The following is a 24,148-nucleotide window of genomic DNA, read 5'->3' as shown; positions in this document are numbered from 1 at the left end:
ATCGCTGTTCACAATAAAATGTGGTCTTATAGTTATTCCCAGAGGAGAAGCGTAAAGGTCATGTCAGACCTCCCAAATGCTGACTCTATTTGGTTTTGCCATTGACAGAGGAGAATCCGTATCTGGCTAGGAGCAGAGCTTTTATATACTGGCTGTAAATAACGCCACAATCCTTTCTGAAAACACATCAGAGAGTTATTACTTCAGATACAGGCAAAATAATTTTCATCCTATTTGCCTCATGTTCCGACCTTGCTCTCACAGCACAAGTTAACGTTTTGAGTTTGTGTTTTTGAAGTTATTGAAGATCTGAGTGGGGGGTCCAGTGTGTAAGAAATAGTCACTTCTAATTTTTGACATTGCAGTTTGTAACTCCTCCATTCGCACCTCCTTCCCATGCACACCAGAACACTCCAGTGGCCTCTTTTTCGTTGGCATGTAAGCTTCTGCTTCCAAACGACCTGACTTGTTTGTCCATTGGCGGCCTCTGCAGAGCAAATATACACAAATTGTACACACATGCACACATTCTGTAAATAAACACACATGTTATGTTTAAATGTGTCCTCAGGTCCATAAAGACTGAGTTACATCATTGTGGATGAGTAGAAGCGTACTGCATATGTACATCTCATCACACAAAGTTAAACTGGAAATCGGTATTGATGATAAAGTAGTGGATTCACTCTTGCCTCTAAACCACAGATTCATTTAAATCGCAGCCAGATCTCTGGCAGGCCAAATGGTGTCTGTCATGTCATTCTGATTCAGCGTCTAATGTGCAGATATTCTTCCATTATTTCATCATTTTCTATTAAAGTGATGTTCCTCTGATGGGCATTTCTTTTCTTGCCTTACTTTCTGACTTGTGTTTCATTGACTTTCGTGGTCAGGTTTAGAGACTATTCACAAATGTCTGCCCCTAACTAATAATTAAGGAGACCCTTTCCCTCACCATTGGGTAAACTTTGTCTGGGCCAAAAAGCAAAGAGTTGTCAAGTGATGACATAAAACCAATCGACTTGTGTTAAACGATAGTATTGCCGATGCATAGAATCAAAGACATTAAAGGTATGTTCTAGTAGTTTCTCTGTGACTACAATGTAAAACTCAAAAACAAGCTGCTGGTAGTATCAACAGATATAAAGTGAGCTTCTGCAGGGAGTGACAGAGATGCTGCTGTGAGGAAGACACTTTTCTCCTGCTGCTGCTTTGTGACACACACAGACTGTCTGCACCAGTCAAGGACTATGAGGATTAGGAAGAAACATTTCGTTGGTGCTTCTTGGTATTTTCAGCCAAGCAGGCGGGCAGTGACTACAGACTTCACCCCACACCTCAGGTGGCCTGCAGTACATTCTGGAGGGACGACCCACAGTTCATATTACTAACTGTTTGCTACCGTCTCGCCATCTCACGTTACTAGTGTAACACATTGGTCATGTCGTAAAATAAAATGGATCACTGTGTGTGAAAAAAACACTGCTATACTGAGAAAGAGAGTCATGTGTGGACTTTATCAGCATTGTCTGAGCACATTTGACAATGGTTTCAATGTAACTGACATTTGTTTATATTTAAACATTATGCACCATGGCTTTAAACAAGTATATATTGTAGTGAATATAAAGAACGTGAGCGACCTGCATTCAAAGACACACCAAACACACCAAATAAGATATAAAAGACAGTCAGCCTAAGACGGTGACCAAAAAGACCAATATTTCTTTTATTCAGTATATGCTAAATGAGGGAGTACACTTGACCTTGCATGTGTTTCTGGTTTGACTATTTCCTCTCGTTCCTTCCCTCATCTCCCTCCCTCCATCACCCCTGGGGCGTTGTCTGGCCCTGTGCACCTCCACTTAAAATGACCCTCCACCTTCCTGAGTGTGTGTCTGCCTTTGTAGAGAGGAGATACTGTGGAGTGTGTGTGTGTGTGTGTAGGCATGAACATTTGCCTTCAAAGTCAAGTGCATTGTTGTGTGCAGAATTAATGCTAATCCTCCGTAGTGCTCCTGTGCTACATACTAAAGCCCCTCGAGCCCCTTTTACCTCCAAAACAACAAACGTCTCGCTGAGCTTCATCTTACCCTAAAGATCTGCCCAGATGCACAGAAGACGGACAGCTCAGGCAGAGAGGGTGAGTAAGGGGGGTGAGTTGGAACCAGCTGGACATGGCAGAAGTTATGAAAGACTTCTTCAAATCTGCAACGGCTCGGTGTCTCCCTGCACAGCAGTGCCACTTTCCAGGTCCACACACATGCATGTTCATGCGCTCTTCTCACTTTACTACCCCCTCTTTCCTATTTCTCATCACACAAATCCAAAACACATTTTCTTAGATGTAGGGATAGATGTGTGTCACCTGACACAGAAACTGTTGGCACATAGAAAAAGGTTCTATGACAAATAAACTTCACCATGTTGTACAGCGACCATTATCTCTTTTATTAAGGCCAGGATTTCTTATGAGGCGTTTTTGTGGATTTGCTTGCACAACAGCAAATGAAGCTGTTTGTTTGAATATGGGAAACTGCAGTGGGGGTTCACACTAGATTCTGTAGGGAAGAGAATACTGCACCTCTGTAGTAATCACAATGGCCAGGGTCCAACCATAATACTGATCCCCAGTACTCTGCATAACACACACACACATGCATGCATACATAAAGTTCTGTTAATGCTCACACACTCAGAAAACTCTCAGGTAATCATTTCCATATTTATTTACTTTGCATTCACATTCCTCTCCCCTTTTATATGGTTTCATAAAAACAATGTCAAAGTGGATTTAATAAGTGATTTTTGGAAATCCCATTCACAGGGCCCTGCAAGAAGTGAGGCAAACGTCTGTACAGTGTTGTAGATAATATGGGAGTTTGCTGCCAAAAACACAACGAAACACTGGATTCTCTTGATCTGCAGTCACTGTGGTTTCACCTCAGTAAATGGCTCAGGTTTGATTCATTTAATGTTCAAATAATTAAACATATTGCATCCAAGTATTAGCACAAATAGCACACTTAATCCATCACCTGTCACTAAATCACCACCTTCAAAACAGCACGGCCCCAGCTATGAGCCTGAGCTTTAACCAGAGTCTTTTTGGAGTGTTTCTCTAATTTATCTATCCCATATAATTAAACTTGATTCGCTCTGGTCTGTGCTCACCACAGGGTAGTTGAATCAAATCTATCTGAGACTTTGGTGGGAGGACGACGCACCACCACACACATAAGTGAGGTTTTTTTTATACCTTCCACTTACAATGCAGTAAACTCAGCAAGACACCTTGAATTTAGGCTGGGATGAAACCAGAATAAACAACAAGAAACCTGCGTCACAGTCAATTTTAGGCCACACGGGGCTGAGAGTGACTACATTCTGAGCCAGTGCATAGAGCCACTTTTGAATTTGAACAATAAAACCTTAATAATACCAGGTACATCCCATAATATGTGAGGTGTTTATTTAATAGCATGTATATGGAGAGCTGGTTCTAATAATCTTTTTAAAAAAAAATTAAAAAAATTAAATCTATGGGCTCATAGCATGTGTACAATCAATTGACATGAAAACAATGAAAAAATATGGCACATAAATGGTACATAAAGTACACACTTGGTTATTTAGAGGACATTTTTTATTCTTGGGTGGCTTTATTTAATATCTTGTATTTTCGCAATTCATAATCCATGGCATAATTTCTGGCTGTTGTGTTTGGACTGGTTGAGGCAGTAAAATCTGAGGGAAATTAAAATGTCCTTGCCCCTCTCTTGAACTACATAACAAGATCCAGGTGTGTTCTTACACATGCACATGCTAACACACACATACACACACCTCTGAGTGGCCCTGTAACTTCAGTGGACCTGTGTGGTAATGCAGTAATGACATATGTTGATGACTGATGTGTTAAGAGTTGCTTTGGGCAGCTGCAGACAGTAGACCACCACCTTGGTGCTGAGCTGCTGCTCATTTCACAATCACTCAATACATAATATCATCTCAGTGGAGGTTGAACTCATTTTTGTACTAAAAAGCAAATATATTCAAACATGTGCGCATACACAGGTCACAGGACGAGCAAAGTGTGTGTGTCTGAATGCACTTGCACTGCAACAATAAGTATGCTGTTGGTCACGCTCTGGCCCAGAAATGCTGTTCTGGCCCAGAGTGCCGTCTTTCATCACCATCTCCATGGTAACCATCCAACCAACCAAGTCACTGTGACAACAAATTCCACCTGGGCTTGTGACACTTGCTGTCTCCTTCAAGATAATTAACCTGGCAGGAGGGGCCCTCTCTGTCCTCTCTCTGTATGTTAGTGTATATAAGTGCCTGTCGAGTGCAGTGCAGACAAAGTTTACACACAGCATCCTAATTATATTTTAAATTGAGCCTCACGGACCAAACACAATCCCTCTTTCCACAGGTTTGTCATTTAATTAACTTCTCAACATGTTCTATTTTTGACAGACTTAATATTGAATATTCATACAGAAACAAAAAAACGTTGGTTTTTTTTTAAACAAGAAACATTTTCTCCCAATTACAAATGCTGTATGATTTGTGATGATGCTGTATATAATTTTTAAGAGGACAATATGCTATGGTGTCACATAATCCCATCAAATGAAGGCCTACATGTTTTTATACAGGGTTTAGCTTCCCTGCTGACACAGCAGCCTTGATAAGCCAAGATGTAAACAAACAAAAATACTATATCAAAAGTTTCTGGAACTAACAGATTTACCTGACTGCTTCCATCAGCTGAATTTGGTATTGACTGAGTTCATCTCTGCGTTTTAAAGCAAACAAGATTAATGTACACGAAAATCATAAAGTGCTCTGCTGCCCTCATGTGGTTAAGTGAAGGAGCAGCAGGTCAGACACCTTTCAGTGTGAAAAACAGAACACAAACACTCACCATCAATGTTTTGCACTTTTTCTCATTGTGATTTTGAATGTGATACTTTTACCTGTGAAATGTACAGCATCTTGACCAGTATTTATTTGTATTGTATTCAATAAATGGTATAAATATCTCCCTCTGTCATAAATGACACCAATATTAGCTCATTGTTGTTTAAAAATAACTGAATGTCTTAAAACTGTTCCTAAATAGTTTCAAAAGAGTCCTATAGCATCTTTATTCATGTTTAATGGAGCACACACACATTCACAATGAGGACCCTCATAGACATAATGCATTCACTAGCCTATTTAACTATCACAACTAAATGCCTAACCCTAACCTTTAACCCAATTGTAACTCTAATCCTTAAACCAGGTCCCAAAACCCTTTTAAGTTGTGAGTACCAGACAGACAAAATGTCCTTACTTTCACAAAATGTCCTCACTCTCTATGGTTTCTGCGGGTTTTTTTCTTGTTTGGTTTTTTTGTCCTCACAAAGACACACACACACAATGGTATACCTTCATTTTGATATTAACATTGAAACATTTCATTGTTGTTAACATTTTTTGTTGTTTTGTATAATGAGTAGTCGAACCAATTGTGTCTCTGAATGTGTTTCTTTTGTTGAAGCAGCGTAGTTACCTAATAACGGACGACGCCGTGATGAGGCTTTGTGGAGTCTATTGGTGGAGCCTGCTGTCCCCCTAGCGGCCAGCTGCGGTCATGACAGTTGGTGTTCCGCCGCGGTAACCGAGCTTCTTCCTGTGGTTCAGTTCAGTTAGAGGGAGAGAGTGAGGGGGGAGGAAGGACGCAGAATGGCGACCGTGCAGTGCCACAAATGCACGGTAGAAAGGAGAGGGTTTCGGCGGGAACTTGATTCTTGGCGACATAAATTGATACACTGCATTGGTACGACTAATTTGCAGTTTTATTTTATTTTTTTGTTTAAAATCGAGAGGGTTCAAATGGAGTTTGACCGGTAGCGGAGGGATCGCTTAGCATAGCTATACCTAGCTAGGTACCGATAGCTAGCTCGTAGCCTGCCACCGTAGGTGTTGATCCTGAGCGGTGAAGTGAAGCTGGCAGGCTAATATTTACCAGCTGGATAGCTTTTTGAGTTTTCTTTGTCTCCCTATGCTAGCTAGCAACTCATCGGCCCTATGTCTTCTGGACTGTGGTTAATGAATGACCGGACACTTGCAGCATTTAGTCGTGTTGTGTCATTTTTGTGAAGTGGTGTCAATGTCGTTTGCTATATTTGTTTATTGAAATACAATCTATACTGGCTATGCTAATATCATGCTAACGTAATCACTGTTGATAGCTAGGAGAAGGGATTGTTTCCACTTTAGAGAAGCTAATGTCAGTGCAACACGAGAAACGCACTTATTTCAACACCCAGTAGTAACGGTTGTCCACGTACTGTGGGCTATTTTGAACACTGATTTATGCCGCGGTAGTCATAGTCCGTCTCTCCCTGACTCCAGTTTGTGTTGTTCAAAACACATATTACTATAATACAATGGGTTCCGATTTTTTTTTCATATTTGTAATCCACAAGTTACCGATGTATACCTATAGAAACGAGGAAATAAACCGTTACATTTAAAATACATGGGATTATATTCATCCCAAACAATGGAAAAATAAAACACTAACATAGCAGCACGAAACAATTATCTTATCTGAGCCTTATCGATCTTAATCTCTTGACATGTTCTGGACCTCCGTGTTGTATACACAATTTTGAATTTTATTCAGAAATACATATTTTCTGTGAAGACTGCAAAGTATGGAAAGGGCTTGATGGTACATTTTAGGAACACGTTTTCTTTGTAAATTGTTTAGCTACTTGTTTCACTGTCATACATATCTAAACCAGAGCCCTGATATTATTTACACAACCATATCTAAAAGTATATATATGTATATATTACCTCTCTGTGACTCTTCACCATTGGCTTTTTTTCTGTGTACCTCTGTGACTGACTTCAATGGGTTATTATCCATAGACCAGGCAAATTGCTAGATGAGGCCAACCTGAAAGTAACAGTTTATTGAAAAGCCACTAGGGGGCAACTTGACTAGATGTCCATGGGAAAATTATCCCATTAATCATGTATAGTTTCAGGTCTTCAGTAGCACATTATTTCAATTGTATTATTTATGCTACCATTTAGAGGAAAATGGATGCTAAAGCACAGTGCATATTAGACAGCACCAGTGTGATTGACATCATCCTTCAATCTGGCACCTGTGGTTGGAAGTGACATCTGTGAATTTCTTGCTGTGAAAACTGCTATAGCATTGGTCAAATTGTTAAACTTGATGGTTTCATAATGGCATGAAGATTACATACATTTTTTTTTATATACAGGACAGTCCATGATGTGTGCTGCTATCTTAACTCTGTCAAAACTTAAAGTGATTAGTTTATCATATAGTAGTTCTTTGGATGTCACCCAATACTGTTTTTCCTCACAGAAATATATTAAATGCTGAGTCGCATGTATTTAACATCTATAAATTACCTCGCCCTTGTAACCCCTAGTGGGGTTGTTTGCTTCCCATTCCCTTTTGTTTTTACTCCAGAGTGATACACTGCACAGTGTTTTGTCACAGAGGTTTCTTATTTGGCTCAAATGTGAAACGGATAGAACATACTGTACCCAAATGTCAAGCATTTCAATACAAAGGGATTGACATTTTGTTTTGTTTTTCAGGGTTTGAAAGCATCCTAGAAGGCATCTATGGCCCAATGCTGCTGAGGGACCTCAATGTATTTGATGGTGGGTGTGTCTGTGTGTACATTAAAGTCTTAATTTCTCTGTAAATATGGATACATACAAATGCTTTTAGTATTGCTGAGAACATGACTTTTTTTTTTTTACAATTTGTAGTGATTGAGATTTGCATTTGTGACTCTGAATTGAACCAGCTGAAAAATGTAACCATATTGCAAAATTCCATCAGGTGCAGAACTGCGCAACAGACTATTAGGTGTGAATTCTCCCTGCTATTAAGTCACTACTGCCACACTGCAGTAATCATGTGAGCTGTGTGGACTTACTGTAACATAGAAGAAGAAAGTGACTTTTTTAATGAAAAATTTAAAATAAACAGCAGCATTTTACATGAGTCATGTTTGGGCCTGTTTGTTTGTTTCTGTATGGAAACAGGATATTTGCTACAAAAGTTAATAATTTTGAAATGGCTGGTTATGCGTCAGCAATACTGTGTTATTAAGAGCTTAGTTGTGTTTTAGAGATAACAAAACTGCAGTTGACTGATGTTGCCTCGGTAGAAGATAGTGCTAATTCCTCATAATAATTCCTCCTAGTGCACTGGTTCATTACAAATTTGTGTGATCATATTAGTACATGCCTCTGGTGCCTTCTGGAGAACATAATCGGATAATCTGTAATAAAAAGAAACTGGCAGACATGGTGTGCATTTATCTGTTTGACCCTGAATCTAGTCTATTTTAAATAATATCAGAAATAGTGTCCCATGTGTGGTTGTAAATGTAAATCAGCTAATGGTGAATGCTGTAAATAAAATTGTTTTGACAGCGAGTTTGTAACATCATTGTGATGGGAGTATATTACATTGTATATTACAAGTACAAGTACAAGAACCTAACCATCTTAGTCTTTGATTGTCTTTACCGTTTATGAGCCAAGACATTATTAAGAGCTTTGCACTTAAGTGTAAACTACTTTAATGTGTACAGCAAATTCATGAAACAGGGTTATAATGGCTATGCTATAAGCTGTTGTCAGTAGTCATCTTCAGACTTGAACTCCAGATTAACAGCAGGTGAAGCAGTATCTGACTTGAGCATGCAGGAGGCAGACACTTTCCCATTTACACACTAGATTATCCAGAGTTTCCTCTGCTGCTGTCTCACAATGAGCTCACTTGGACATCATCCAGAGAACAGACAAGGTAGTTGAGTGACTTGTGCGGATATTTGCTCCTGCATGTCATATTTTACATGTTGACATTAGATTTTGAGCAGTATAAAAAAAACTGGATCACTAGACACTTGTAATCATAGTAGCAGGTGGTTTTATCCTTGACTTACCCCAATTAATCCTTGTTTTTTTCTATTGTGTCTTTTAGACTGTGAACCCGAAGAAGTGGAGGATTGGTCCCCAGAGTCAAGCTGCTCTCAGTGTTCATTCTGCAACCTTCCGCTGGACCAACTCAGTGTAAGAATTGTTAAGATAACCCAGAAATTTGTGATAATCCTATTGGTTTATATAAAATATGCTATTATGGTAAACAATAAAATAACTTAATTTGTTTTTTCCCTGAAGGATCAAGTACCCGCAGCCACGTCGCCTCTCTCCTCCCCCTCTGATTACTCTCCCTGTCAGGCTCCAAGTATCTCTGAGAGCAGCCAGTCAGCTCACAGGTTTCTTCAAGCTGTGTTTAACAAGAAAGGTGAGTCTGGTTTCCTTCTGTCTGAGAAGCATTGCACTGTCATGCCAACTGGTGACACGTTAAAACTCCTTGTATAGGTTTAGAATTGCTCAATCCTGTTAGCATTTGAAGTTACATTAAGAATATTCAAAATCAATATTTGAGAAACCAGCCTGGTCTGCTTGATTTGCTTGTCTAGAGAGTCACCCAACTGCTTTGATGTGGTTCCATCAAAATGATGGGGCTTCACAAAATCACTTGGCAACAGCTGTATGGCTTTTGTTAATGTATCTGAAGGCAATTTCCTCGCAAAGCATAGAATTAATTGTTATTCGCTAAGGATATATGATATATTACTCTTTCTTTGAGCTGCTACTTGAATTAAGTGGACGATACTGAGTGTAATTTGTGTTGTTTTTTTTGTTAACCCAGACCTCACTGTCTGTCGTTCATTACACACATACACCCACAATGACTGACAAAAGGGCAACAGTACATAAAGAGATATGATTGAATCAGAGCAACTGTTAAAATGGCATGATTACATTGTTTCATTTATAAAAAATTATAGCAGTAGAAATGTACATCACACCACAGGGACAAGGATTTCATTCAGCATTATTATTTACAGTCTATTTTCGGGGCTGTTTGCCAAGCACACCATTACTGGAGACCTAACATTTTGCTCTTTGTTTGTATTTGGGAAATACAGTAGATATTATTTATATAGGGAGTCGAGCTACATATATACAATATACTTCCAAACAAAATTGAGGATACTGATAATCCGGCAGCACCTCTTCTCTGCTCTGCATAAACAGTGCGCTGCCTGTTAAATTTCATGCCACCTTTGCCTTTTGACTGAATTTTAGCATGTGATGTCATTGAAATAAACACTCATTTCTCATAAATGTTTAACTCGGTTGATTTGACCTGTTGTTTTACTCTACATGAAATGTATAGGTTGAATGAACAGAGTGGTCGTCTATAGCAAAAAACTATAAATACAAAAAACTATATACTATAAAGTAGTATATCAAGTTAGAGCTGCAACTAACGATTATTTTAATAATCAATTATTCTGTCAATTATTTTCCTGATTAATCGATTAATCGTTTGGTCCATAAAATAAAAAACCTAAAAAAAAGTTGATCGGTGTTCATCCAACCTTGAAATGGTGATGTTTTCAAATGTCTTGTTTTGTCCACAAACCAAGACATATTCAATTGAGATTCCAAAATTGAAAAATGAAAAAACAGTTTGTTATTTCCTTATTTGTTTATGAATCTGATACCAAAAAACAAATAACGGGTCAAAAATAGGAAATTAAATAACGACTATGGAAAGATTTTGATTTTGATATTTAATTTGTCCGATTTGTGTGAACCGGAAGTTATTGTCTTCTTTGTGTGTTGCACTTGTCAACATAATTTCAACTAGCTGTACTTTCATTGTAACAAATAATATTAAATTGAGATTTTCTCCCAGTTCTCTGGTTGTCTCCCACAGTCCAAAATACATGCTGAGGTTAACTGGACAATGTAACTTGACCATAGGTGTGAATGTGAGAATGAGTGGTTCATCTCTGTGTGTTTGACCTGTGATGGACAGGTGATCTGTCCATCTGGGATTGGTGCAAGCAGCCCTTGTAGACTCATATGGAGCAGTATAAATGAATATCTATAATATCATGAAACTAAAGCTAGAATTGTAGTCACATTTAAGTTGCAGATAGCTGTTAAGAATATGAGTAAAGTACATTTTGATATATATTGTGACGCTGTATCTTCACAGACAGGAGAGGCCTGTTTTTCTGTTTAGTTTATATTTTTGTTATATACATAGCTGTATGTGTAAACACGATACAGGAAAATCTGTTACATTTTCTATTTTGTTCCAGTGTTTGCGGTATTTCACTATAATTTGAAGTTGAAACATTTAAGACCAAAATAACAATTAACTACCATTCAGCCTAATTATATTGGGATATGAATTTTGGGTCTGTTGCTCAGCCTTAATGTAGACATGACAGAATACAACAAAGTTTCTTTTAGCTTACCAAACAGCAGAAATCACACCTTTTTTGTTAGAAGCTCATTTCTCTCTCTCTCTTGAATTACTCTCTGCATCTGTGCCTTCTTTGTTAGATGCTCCCCTGGGCTGCGAGTCCACCATCCCTCTGGTTGCTCAGGAGCTGATGAAGAAGATGATACATCAGTTTGCCATGGATTATGCATCCAAGTGTCTACAACACACCAGTACAAATGGTGTCAGAACAAGGACACCCTCACCTTTGTCAGAAACGTCAGATGCCCCTCTGGACCTCACAGTGAGCCGAACTCAAGAGGAGAGAGAGAGTGAACATGAACTAGGTAGGGAAAGCATTAAACACACTGTGATCAGAACCAATAAAAGTTTTAAGACTTTAACATTTACATGCCCTGAAGGTCCCACTGCATTGTGATTCATTTCCTCAAGTGTTCAACACATTTCCTCCTGTAACAGATGGCGTGCTCGACCTCTCAAACAGGAACTCTGCCAGCTCAGCAACTTCATCATCATCATCTAATAACAAAACCTTTGGGTAAGAGATTTGTTGTTTCTTAAATTGTTTGTGTTCATAAAATTTAGTGATATTGGGACTTGTGATAAAATGCAGAATAGAACCCTCCATCATAACTAGATACTAGACTACATAAGGGGGTTCTTCATGAATACATTTATAAATTAACATAACCACTGCCTTTTTTGTTCAAACCCACATGCCCCTTAGCATGTGAGGAAATCCCCATTAGGTGTATAATATGGTCAGGATTTATTATCCGCATCAGTGTGGTGTTTATTTAAGTCAACATCTAATACTAAATCATGTGTATATATCTTTGTATGACAGTGCTGCGGGTCAGTTCATTGTTAGTCATGATGAAGTTAGCTGTTTTTGGTGTTTTGGATCTATGGGGTTGACTCTTTTATCTCTTGAGCGGTAACGTCACAGTTATGGCAGCGTATTATACCATTTGCCAACAGTTCAGGATTGTATGGTGAGGTGAACATTGCAGTATCTCACAACGATTTTACTTCCGTTTTACTGATCCATTTATGATGAGTTTGATTATTCAACCTTCAAGCGTGTAGGATTCTCACAGAGGGATATCACAAAACAACTGTCGTTGTATGTGAGCATCTAAGTAACGCCAGCCATTCACAGTCTGTCCCACCTGGACGTGAAGAGGCTTTGCCACACACAAAGAATGTGTGTGCATGAGAGACACACAGCAGCAGCAGCAGTGTGTGTGAGGGCACAGAAACAGACAGACATGAAACTTAACAGTCGCAGTGATGTTACCAACACAAGGCATAAAGGAGTGGACCCCTCGCTCTGCACCCCCCTTTGTCCCCTATGCCAAAACAAACCCCCCTCCATCACCTCCATCCTGACCCTGCTGTTTGGTCCTCCTATCCCTAGGAGGCAGCGCAGGCAGAAGGAGGAGTACATTGAGAGGAGCTGGGAGCTGTCCGAGGGTTTGCTGTCCAAGGCCTTAAAAGATATACGTTCAGGGAGGCTGAAGGAGCACCGAGCATCATTGCTATATGGAATACCTCTTCACACCTTGAGGCAAGGGTTGGAGGGCTGGGCTGAGGGAAGGCTTGGAATGCTGCACCAACCTGCACCAGGAAGCAGAGATTTAAGGGATGATGTCACATCACACAATGTGATGTCATCAATGCTGGGCGGTGAAGCCCGTCTTGTTCTGCAGAAGGTGGCGGCATGGGCAGAGCAGGCAGAAATCGGAGGAGCTGTGGAGGAAAATGGAGACTTAAGTTTCCCTTCATCCTCTGTAACTTTTTATCAGCCAAGTGGTCTGCAGAAACCTTTCCCCCGTTCTTTTCCCCAACTCAGAGATGCTCTCCAGCCCCCACCAAGTCCCACCCCCAGTCTGGAACCACCCACACCACTGCGCATTCCTCAGGTCCGATCCATGTCCAACCACAACAGGTCAATCCCAACTGAGAATTGCAGCGTGGCAGTAAATGTCCATCAACGTACTTCAGCAACAGAGGGTACTGCCAGCTCATTGACAGCTGCTGCTAGACCTTCCTCTATCTTCAAGCTCAGACCTCCTTTTTTGGCTCATGGCTGTCCAGGCAGTGCCAACCAGTCACCTCATCGCCTGGGACCACGTGGATCCTCGCTGGATGATTCAGAAGAGGGAACAGGTAGTCGGGACAAAGACAAGCAGCCAAGAAAGAAACGTGGGAGATACCGTCAGTATGACCATGAACTGTTGGAGGAGGCTATCACTATGGTGATGGGCGGTCGCATGAGTGTTTCCAAGGCCCAGGGGGTTTATGGCGTGCCCCATAGCACACTGGAATATAAAGTCAAAGAACGCACTGGAACACTGAAGAACCCGCCCAAGAAGAAATCTGCCAACTTTTGTTCATCCAATTCTAGCTCGTCTGGTTCTGGTACCATGACCAGTTCCACAAACTCAGGGACTTTTTCCTCCGCTGCTGACACAAAGAGGTTCTAGACCACAAAACGCCTCCAGAACTCCTCAACACTTGAACTCATCACCTTTTACAGGACACACATTTTCTGAAGACACCTGTTGAAAAACAACACTTGCCTTTACAAAATACACGGATATTAATATTCAGGTCTTTTAACTATGTGTCTGTAATGTGATAGTCATACTCATTCTGGCTGTATTTCTCTTGCTTGTCCTGGGCTTTACTCAAAGCAGCTGCAAGATGGAGCCTTTTTCAAAACACAACACACTGGTGCTCATTAAAGCTTTAGTTCCCAGAAGCTGCAAAAATGTTTTCACTACAAGTAGTAGCTCGACTCCCTGTCACATTATCTGGGTTTGTGAGTTGGATTTTTGTCAGATTAACATGTTTACATGCGTTTTACGTCAGACTAAATACTAAATGGTTTTAAGGAGGCTTGATTAATTGAGAGCATACACATTTATGAAAGTTATAGATGCACCCAATGCAGAAGGATAATGAGTACTTTGGTCTTATCAGGAGATCCGTTGGTAATAACAGAATGTAATAACATCCCCATTATCCTTTAAAGTAACTTTGATTTCATTTTCATATGATTTGGTTTTATTTCAAGGAGAGAATCAGACACTGATTGTTGGTTGCCCAGGATCAAGTGTGAGAAACACAGTTGCGGAAGGAAATGAAGTGTGACTGTCATGTTTGCTAGCTGTTAGGCTATTAGGTTATTCAGGTTTGATTTAACTAAAACTCCTTGTTAATGGGAGTGATGATGATTGATTGTCATTTGCAGCTTTCTATCTCTCTCTGGGTATTGTACCAGGGCAATTCAAGTGACTTAGAGCCATTGTAACAGATTAAAACTCATTACTATTGTTCGACAACCCCACAAACAGGGAGACTGTACAGTTTAAACTGCTGTGGTAGCTACATCTTCACTATGAGTTTCTGCTGAAGAGATTAGCATATGATAGCCATTTTAGTGTCCACATAGTTTTCTTCTCTATTTGTGCAAGCTAGTCTCAACATTGTGTTGAGTGTAGTCGGAATGCAAACGTAAAGCATGATTTTATGTGCACTGATAAGATTGAGAAATGTATGTTATGTTAATGTTTATGTGTTCTGTTTATGAAAGATTTTTTTATTATCACACATATTAACTAATTATACTACTGGAGCTGTGTTATTGTAAACCTCATACATGACTGCTGCTTTTAACTTATATCTTACCTTTATGGGACCGTTTCCCTGGCACAAAGAAGCGTAGCTACAAACAGAAGACCTTTTTTTTTTTTTAGCAGATGCAACTCCAAGGTGTCCTGTGTTGTAATGTGTCAAGATGCATATTTAATGAATGGATGGGGTTTTTAATGATAGTTGATTGTGTAGACTACTGAATTGGGCTTCTGAGATTAGCCTATATCCATTAACAGTGCTACTACCAAAGCAGCAGTTCAGGGTTATCCTCACAAAGCTGCTTCAATTTGTTTTGCTGCAAAGTCAACTTTTGTGTGTGTATACTTGTATTTGCTGTCACTTGCCTATGATGTTGTCAGAACCTGTAGTCCTCGTGGAGACCAAAACCTGGACCTAATGAGGCAGAACCTCATATCTGAGGAACTGGTCAAAGTTAGGATTAAGACATAAATTGTGGTTAGGTTAGGGCTAGTGTTAATTGGTTATGCTTAATGTTGGGGATAACACTTTTTTTAGCCTGTTCAAAGTAATGGAAGTCAATGCAGTGTCCTATGAAAAGTAGCTCTGCAAACGTGTGTGTGTGTGTGTGTGTGCGTGCGCACGTGTGTGTGTGTCACTCTCTCTTTAACCTCATTGCCACATATACCTCTGAACTTAATCTGCCTATAGCTCCGTGTCAGGTTTCACATCAAAGCCTCTGTGTTATGATACTTTACTATGCTGGAGTATGAGGTCTCATTATCTTAAGGATGCATTATGAGCTCTTTGTCTCTCAAGGAAAAACACCCAAGTGTAAATGTATTGCCACCAACGTGTAAACATCAAAGAAAATGTACATTCAGCCATTAATTAAGTATGAAATGATTTTAAACATATGATTTTACATTTTTTTGTGTGGCATTTACAGAAGATCTGACATGTTTTAGCGAAGTATTTATCCTTCTTGGTAATATTTGTGGATTTATTTTATTGTAATGTTATGGCTAGTTGTAATGCAGTTTAATTTCTGAAAGCATTTTTGGTCAGATTTTGTGGCTTTAACCTTTCTAATACATACAAATACTGATGTCTTTGCTCCTGAATGTTTTTGCTCATATAGCATGACGTCTTAACTCTGGGAATTATCTGCCATGTAGGTCCAAGGGCCTGTTTGTAAACAAGCCTAAACACTTATGGAGAAATAGAAAAATATAATTTCATTGTGCCAGTTAAATCGTTGTATATTCTGGGAACACATTTTAGCTGATGGCACATCTTTCAAACAACATAAATCTGTTATTTATGCATCAATCAATTGTTGCACTATGATTTATAAGAAGCATTTTACTGTAAACTGTTTTGTGTTGGTGCTGCATTTATTGCTTATTTATTGATTGTGATTCAGAACTGTGATTTTACTAGTTTGATTGTTGTAGTTCTTGATTTGTAATGAGGCACTTTGATGCAATGTGACATGTGTATTGCTAACTGCATGAACACTTTTAAACGTTAGCTTATATTACTTGTTTTGTCCTAAAATGACAACCTTTGGGTATTGCTGTTGTTTGATGCTTATGTAAATAATTATTTAATGTGATTTTAAAATCAGTATTGTTTTCATAACAATCTCAACAATTACACTACAGAATGTAACTCTCTTTTACTGTGTCTGACCTGACATGGTCTATGTAAAGTACATACAGTACTCTGAAAGCTAGAAATACCATCAATATAATTCAGGTTAAGACTTTTACTACAAAAATGTAACACTTGCAGGACTCTGATGTAATTGTTTTTGAGCCTTCAGTAAGTGAAAGTGCTGTTGAACACATTTTTGTTTTGAGCGTTTCTACAATCATTCTTCTGCTTTTAGCAGAATGTTATTATTTGCCTTCAGCAACTCGTCAATAAAACAGTTCTGTAATCAGTTCATTTCTTTTCTTTTTTCATGTAATGGTTTGTTTCAGGGGTTTACAGGTCATGATACTTCTAGGACAGTTCTTTCAACCTTGCCTTTACAATTTGATGGCCATTTTGGCCAGAGAATAGCTACATGTAGGCAATGAGGTGATACATACAATGAAGACTGTATGTTTTATTATTGTAGTAATGCATGGACCAGGCTATTGTATAAATGAATAATAAAAATAAGTTTTTATTCTATTGTTGTTTAAAACATGATTAGATTTGGTTAGTTCTCTGTTAGTATTTGTTTGTCATATGACAGTGGTTATTATGTGGAAAAAAACTAACTCTCATTTCTACATTTTTGCCTCTAGCTCCTTGCTACCATCATTTAAAGGAGACCGGGGACTGCAAGGGAATAAGTGTCGTCAGATATCAGCGTTGGATGCTGTTGTCCGGGCACTTTGCCCTGCACACCGTTCCTTACTCTACCAGATGTTGAAGCAGGCACAACAGGAAAATTTGCTGTCTTTGCTTAATCGTCGACCTGCAGGTCAAGCTGAATCTTACTGCTGTCAATGTGGTGTAAACCCACCGGATAAAGGTATCCCTCATGCACTCACATGTAGTGAACGTAAAGCCAATAACAGCAGCCTATACTACCCTTTAATGGATTGCGATGATCAAGGTCATGGCAACACAATGTTCCATTCTGGAGACTCAAAGTCCAATTGTAGCATCCATCTTTACCCTTTAAATGACTGTAAAAATGATGGTTCTCTGGGTTCAAACTACTGCTGTGTGCACAGATGCAGGATGGAAACCTACACTGTTTTGTGCCCCAAGAGGCTGCACTGCCTTTCCTGCCAAAGCCTGGCTGTAGGTCCCATTAACAACATTATGTGTTCATTTACATCCGCTCCTACATTATCCAAATCCCCTTCACTGTGCACTCCCTCCTCTAGTTCATGCCCTTCCTCATCGATCTGCTGTAACCCACACACCCCCCACTCTTGTCCCTGTTATTCGAACCATGCCTGTCCGTTGCAGGACAGGAGCACAATAGAAAGAGGGATAGTTGACGGGGATCCTCCTGTCCTGAAAAGAGAGCACAGCCCCTCCCCTCCTCCACTTTCTCCTATCCCCTCAGACATCAGTAAGAAAACTGATGAAAAGCCACCCGCACTCCTTCAACATAGGCAAGACCAAGAAACTGACACATCTGTTAAAAATAATATTGTAAATGTAAGCCAACAGAAAAAAGAGGTGCTACAGTGCAGTACTCTAAGACGTAGTCATACTGAGCAGAGCCCAAATGGGATTTTGCTGCAGGACGTTGTGAATCGCTTCAGTGAGAAACTAGAGACAATCAAACCTCTAGAGAAAGACCCAACTGCTGTTTCTACAGACTTTAATGCCTCTGAAAAGGAGAAGCTGCAGTCTCCTTCTACCAGCCAGGACTTGCAGTTTCCTGCTGATGCCCATCTCACTGAAATAATCACCAAAGTGCTTCACAAAGGCAATGGCAGTGACTACAATCTAAGTGAGCTGTTCAATCGCCATGATAGTGAAAAGCCCAAATCACCCAACACCCGCTCCCGCCGTCGCCAGGAAGTCCTTGCAGCTATAGCAACACCTGCTGATGACTCTGCAACCAGAAGACATTCTTTACAGAGTAAACGGGAGTTGGCCATGCTTTATCAGTCCTGCAATAGAAAAAAGGCTCCACCAGCAAAGAAGGCAAAATTAAATGACGGAAAGGTTACTGTAACTACAACATACACGTCATCAGACTCTAGCCTAGTTAAAGGGAAGTCTCAAAGAGAAATAGAACTCAAACATTTAGCGAATCATAAGGTTGAGGATATATCACTGGGCATGTTCTCTGCAGAAGTCAAAGATGAGATTGAAACTGTTGTAGTAACAGAAGACATTCTGATCCTTAAAGCAGAGGAAAATGAAAGGGAATTGTCGTGTGAAGAAAAAGATATTCTCTTCAACACTCAGACACCCACAACTGAACTGCAAACATATGGCAAAGAACTCTCCAAGGGTCATGGCACACAAACACTACCACGGATAATGACAGTGACCACAACCTCAGTAAAACAGTGTGTCGGGCCTTGTAAAGAACATGGAGAGGTTAACAGTGCTGGGGGTGAAGAGGACCATGAAGAATCCCCATCAGGTCAAAACCCTGACAGTAAAAATAGACTAGATAAAAATTGCCATATTCCTGTTAGAGAGAGGCAGAAATCAAATCATTCCAAGGAGGTCAGAAGGTCAAGGAGAAGCATAGTCCCTCCACAGCGGTTCTCCTCTTTTGTCACAGAGCCCAGGAAGATGTTCTTTGCTGCATGTTTCTCTGAAAGCATCTTTAACCAGGGAACGCAAAAGGACGATGTTTTGACATCTAGCACTTTGGATGATTCACCCAAAGATCCAGATGCTAAAGACACTCAGCTTGAAACAGGAAATGACCCTCCGCTGTCCTCACCTGAGCAAATCGGGAAGCTTGCATTAGAGTCCACGGAGAGAGAACAATATGGACCATCTCACATAGAATTAAGAACCATTACTGCCAAAGACAAGAGTCCTATTAAACACAGCTTAGATACTGGAACAGAGGGTAATGACTTAGCTGTCAACACTTTACGAATCCTACGATCACAACCAAGACTTAAGGTCTCAATGACAGCTTCAAGGATGCCCAAAAACTCATCCAGTGGAAAAGATGTTATTGTGTCGGTTCCCTGTGTTGAAAAACCTCCTAACTACTCCCAAGTCCAATACACCAGTCCGATTAAGCTCATGTTTGTATCAGCAGTAAAGGATAAGGGAGAGGTCAGATACAGTCTCAAATCGGCAAGCTCTGGTTCAAATCCACAGGCAGAAGAAGCCTTTGATCCATATGAAGAGTCTTCATGGTCAGGTACGCCTGAGAAACAAACAAGCCAGAGTACTGAGTCCCCAACTTCAAAAGTAAAATCAACTTCTTCACCACTAAAGTCTGCTACCTCACCTGTAAAATCTGCTTGCTCACCAACCAAGTCGGCTTCTTCACCAGCAAAATCTACCCCCTCAACAACCAAATCAGCTTCTCTACTAAGCAAGTCTGTGTCTTCACCACGCAAGTCTGCCCCCTCAACACCCAAATCAGCTTCTTCACCAAACAAATCTGTGTCTCCACCAAGCAAGTCTGCCTCCTCACCCAAGTCAACTTCTTCATCACCTAAAATAGGTTCCAGAAGATCGGGTGAAAGTACACCAACTAAGCGAGTAGCTGGCACTGAGAGCCAGAGATCCCTGTGTGACTTATCTTTTCATGAAACCACTCCTCCAAAAAGGCGTCCAGGCCGGCCAAAAAAGCTGGGACCACAGCTAGAGCAAAAAGTGAAGAGACCAATTGGGCGACCACGCAAGCAGAAAGCTGTAGATTCAGAAACTGGGGAAAAATCAACAAGTGGAAAGACAGTTTTACCATCTGATGCTGAGGAGAATGCAAACAAGAACCTCAAAATAACTGTTGTGTATGGCCGTTCAAGGAGGAACAAGCGAATGGTGTCCGAGGGCTTTGAACAGCTGCAAACAGAATTTCATGATGCCTCTCAAGCAGTGGGCCTTAAAAGGGACTTGGGCATTTTAATGAACAGTTCTAGGACCAGCTCAGGTACAATCAAAGCCACCTCAACAGAACCGTCAAAGGATATGAAGTTTCTCATCCCTGTGAAAGAGTCCCCTCTATCTAGCAGTAACATTAAATGTCAGAAGCAGGATGATGCTGTGCCCTCAAGGAAACCAGGTAGACCTGCAAAAGTCAAAATCTCTGGAATCTCAGTTACAGTAACCACAGTATCACCTCGACAACGCAAGATTCAGATAAAGAGGGACACCAGGCAGTCTCCTAAAACACAAATTCATAAGAAATTATTTCTGACAGAATTTAAATCTGCCAAAGAATCCAGGACAATCAGTTATCAGTCAACAAACCGAAGCTGTCAAACAGAGAAAGGGACAGAATCAAAGAATGAGATCAAGGACAAACTGCCAAATCAGTCTGTACCAGTGCGTCACTCATTGAGAGTGAGAAAGCCCTCGATCCACTTTCTGCATGCGGTTGCCACCTCTACCTCTAGGTCATACAGCCACAGTAATGCTCTGCTCCGGCGCTCTAAACAACTTCTGCTTAACAAGGCCAGCAACGAAAAAAGGAAGGAGGAGCAGCAGCGCAGTGTTGAAACATCGGGAGGTAAGAAACAGCTCTTTGGACAAGACAAGAGGAAGAGCATCTCTCAGAACCTTAGCAGAGTAGCAGAGGTATCTGTAGACTCAATCTTCACTCCAAAAGAGACACTAAGATGGTGGTCATCATCTACTGAGGAAAAGACAATGAACCATGAGCTTTCCAGGAGAATACGATTCATCTCCGACACCTGGATCTCAGACGGTGTGGGGAACGAAGAAAAAGAAATTCCCCTTTATTCTAAACTAGACATCAAAGACAGCAATTCATTTACCACAAAGTCAAAACGTCCTTCAGCTGTTCGAACGCTGTTTGATTGTTCTCCTAACAAACCAAGGTCTTGCAGCATGCAGCAGCTCTGCTCCTGGTTCATGCAGACCACAGAGACACAGTCCCTGGCTATTGTCAAAAAGGCAAGCTCACGGAATAATGAACCTAGGCACTTTCCTCGTTCTACCCATAACAAAAATGTTTGCTATAGCCCTCAAGCAGAACGACTCCGCAAACACATCAAGAAGTTTGCCAAAACTGTGCCAAAAAGTCCTTTGCAACATCAACTGGCTCAAAGACGCATGAGGAAGAAGAATGAGGCACCTCTGCAAACACGTAGTATTAGGCGGCAGCTGTTTCTTCCCAGATTTGCATCAGACAAGTGCAAACAAGGAGTCCAATGGCAGCAAAGCCTTGCTTTTAGAAAGTACCAGGCCACTGTATTTAGGGCAAAGAAAAGGTTCTTAACCCGGAAAGAAAGGGAGAGGTGGCGAATGAGACAGCAGAATAAGAAAAACTTGAAAGTCACAAATTCTTCAAATGAACAACAAAAACACGAGGGGTTCCGCAGATTAGCAAAAGACCAGTCTGATTGTTTGGAGAGCAGATCTGACAAAAGTTCTGTTGACCAAACTCGGGAGCCAGTGGATGTACCCAAAGAGCAGAACCTCAGCTCAAAAGCCTGGAGTCCTGAGACAATTAAGGAATGTCGAGTGTTTCTGAGGAAGATCAACTCTCCAGACAACGAATCCACTGAGGAAGAGTGGGACTCCTGTACTGTGACACTGGATGATGGGTCACCCTCTGCATATGTATTTGCAGCGAGGGAGAGAGAGTTGGTAGGAGTTGTTAAAGCTGTGAACACAAAAAGAGTAAGCATTAATAGGAGGAAAGCCTCCAGAGACCTGGCCACTAATGCACCTAAATCAGTCCAGGAGCAAGGTAGGATGCCGGCAAGGAGGCGGAAATGCAAATACAAAAGTCCAGGAGTTTTGTCTACTGAATCACCACAGCCACCACCAGCGAAAATGTTGAGACAATCGCGAATGAGGGGTCTAACCGGGCCGAGATGGTGCGACTTTGTGTTTGGTAACTACCTTGCTTCTTCTATTGAATATCACTGAAGGCATCTACATTTATAAAGCCTCCTCAAATCATCACAGTCAACTTGTGCTTCTGTTTCTTTTCCAACAGAAAACTAAGTGAAGCATGAGGCCTCCTCCTCCTTCCTGGGAAAAGGACTGTGGTTTAACGTGGTGCCTTTTGACGTTGAGCTGACCACATGGACTGACCATCCCACTATGGTTCAGTCTTACACTCAGCAATTATGTAGCAGTCTAACTTAACAAAAGCTTGATGTTGCACTATTTTTATCCATGGATATTTGTGTACAGAATTTGTTTTTCTTATTGTCAACTTCGCTTTGTCCTTCTGAACATTTTTAGATCAACCCCCTCATGCCCCATTATTAAGCCCACCACTTCCCAAAAAAAGATATTAATATGGAACTAGTAGAACATTTTAAATAATTGTTGCTGTACAACTGTTAAATATTCCAGCTTTTATTTATAGCTATCCTTAGTTGGCACTGTTACAAGTCTCTAATTTAATAATTTGTTCCATATTTTAGGTTTGAAAAACTGTTGATTAGATTATCTTCCTTGTTTGCCACACTCACTGCTGTAGTTTGGCACATCAGTAGTTTAAAAACATGCTTTGAATGAAGGATTTTTTTTTTTTTACCCAGTTCCAATATGTATAAACCCTAAACATAAAATCCTGTTGAAGTAATTGGCTTGGACTGCACTAAAATCACCTGAAGTATCTAGAAAAGAATATTTTCAAAAATCAGCACAAAACCACATTAGCACTTAACGTAGATATTCTAAATTACTGTATAGTCTGTCACAACGAGCCACAACAATCCACACCCACTAATGATACAGCTTGTTAAGTAATGAAGAAAGTGTCACAATGCAGTTGTAGAAAGTAGGTTCAGATTAATATTTGGTCTGTGGGATCGGACTCGTTTTAATTTATCTGTGATTATGTACACGTTTTCACACAATGGAATCTGGGTAATGTCCAGAGATTTGGGGTCCGACATAAGCATCCTGTTCTTGTGTCACCAACGCAACGGGACGCCATCCCCCGTTCACAACAGCAGGAGAATGTCTTTGTGATTGTGTCAGATCTTCTTGCACTATTCCATCTGAGATTATTAATCCCACTACATGGACACCTTACCCATATTTTTGCACATCCCACGTCCCACAACCAAACCCCTACTGTAAAAACAAGAGAATTTATTTGGTGCAATACAAACCCAGATGATTTATCAGTATGTAGTAATTATTTTTATTGCTGACAGATGAATGGATGTAAACACATACCGATGGCCTGGGATGTTACTTCACTCGTCATGCCCCTTTTTTTTTCTCCTGCTAAACACAATATAACAGATCCTTGTTTGTTTTAATAGCATTAAAGAGTTTTTTCTCTCTCTCTATCATAAACATAATAGCATTATTTACTGTATAAACGCAGGTGGGCGACGTTGCTATTGAGGTTTCCATGTTCCCTGTTTTTTTTTTTGTTTTCAAGATGCAGCAAGAGATGCCTACCTCCAGTGGGGCTCAGCTAGGCCTACTTCTCTTTTGCTTATCAAGACCGTGAGAGACATGAAGCCA

At 40.3% G+C, this 24,148-nt stretch overlaps 1 protein-coding gene across 3 annotated transcripts; it reads left to right on the top strand.

The window, feature by feature from the left end:
- Positions 1-5,688: 5,688 nt before the first annotated feature.
- On the top strand, positions 5,689-23,881 carry lcorl (ligand dependent nuclear receptor corepressor-like). Of its 3 annotated transcripts, XM_044027633.1 has the most exons (8): positions 5,689-5,833; positions 7,648-7,713; positions 9,050-9,138; positions 9,247-9,373; positions 11,500-11,724; positions 11,858-11,936; positions 17,320-22,547; positions 22,653-23,881. In XM_044027633.1, exons 1-8 carry the CDS (start codon positions 5,740-5,742, stop codon positions 22,658-22,660), a joined length of 5,916 nt encoding a protein of 1,971 aa, XP_043883568.1. In that variant the 5' UTR covers positions 5,689-5,739; the 3' UTR covers positions 22,661-23,881. The 3 variants fall into 3 exon arrangements, with proteins under 3 accessions (XP_043883568.1, XP_043883567.1, XP_043883569.1); XM_044027632.1 differs by having other exon boundaries at positions 17,320-23,881; XM_044027634.1 differs by lacking the exons at positions 17,320-22,547; positions 22,653-23,881 and adding an exon at positions 12,819-16,970.
- The last annotated feature ends 267 nt before the right edge of the window (positions 23,882-24,148 follow it).

The sequence above is a fragment of the Solea senegalensis genome, linkage group LG6, assembly GCF_019176455.1.
Source record: "Solea senegalensis isolate Sse05_10M linkage group LG6, IFAPA_SoseM_1, whole genome shotgun sequence".
NCBI lineage: Eukaryota > Metazoa > Chordata > Actinopteri > Pleuronectiformes > Soleidae > Solea > Solea senegalensis.
This window is presented reverse-complemented; position numbering and strand designations above follow the sequence as displayed.

Excerpts from the sequence above, each read along its gene's own strand:
- lcorl (XM_044027632.1), top strand. The coding sequence starts at position 5,740 with ATGGCGACCGTGCAGTGCCACAAATGCACGGTAGAAAGGAGAGGGTTT. Across the intron at positions 9,374-11,499 it reads AGCTGTGTTTAACAAGAAAG|ATGCTCCCCTGGGCTGCGAG; the intron begins GTGAGTCTGGTT and ends CTTCTTTGTTAG. Across the intron at positions 11,937-17,319 it reads TCTAATAACAAAACCTTTGG|CTCCTTGCTACCATCATTTA; the intron begins GTAAGAGATTTG and ends TTTTGCCTCTAG.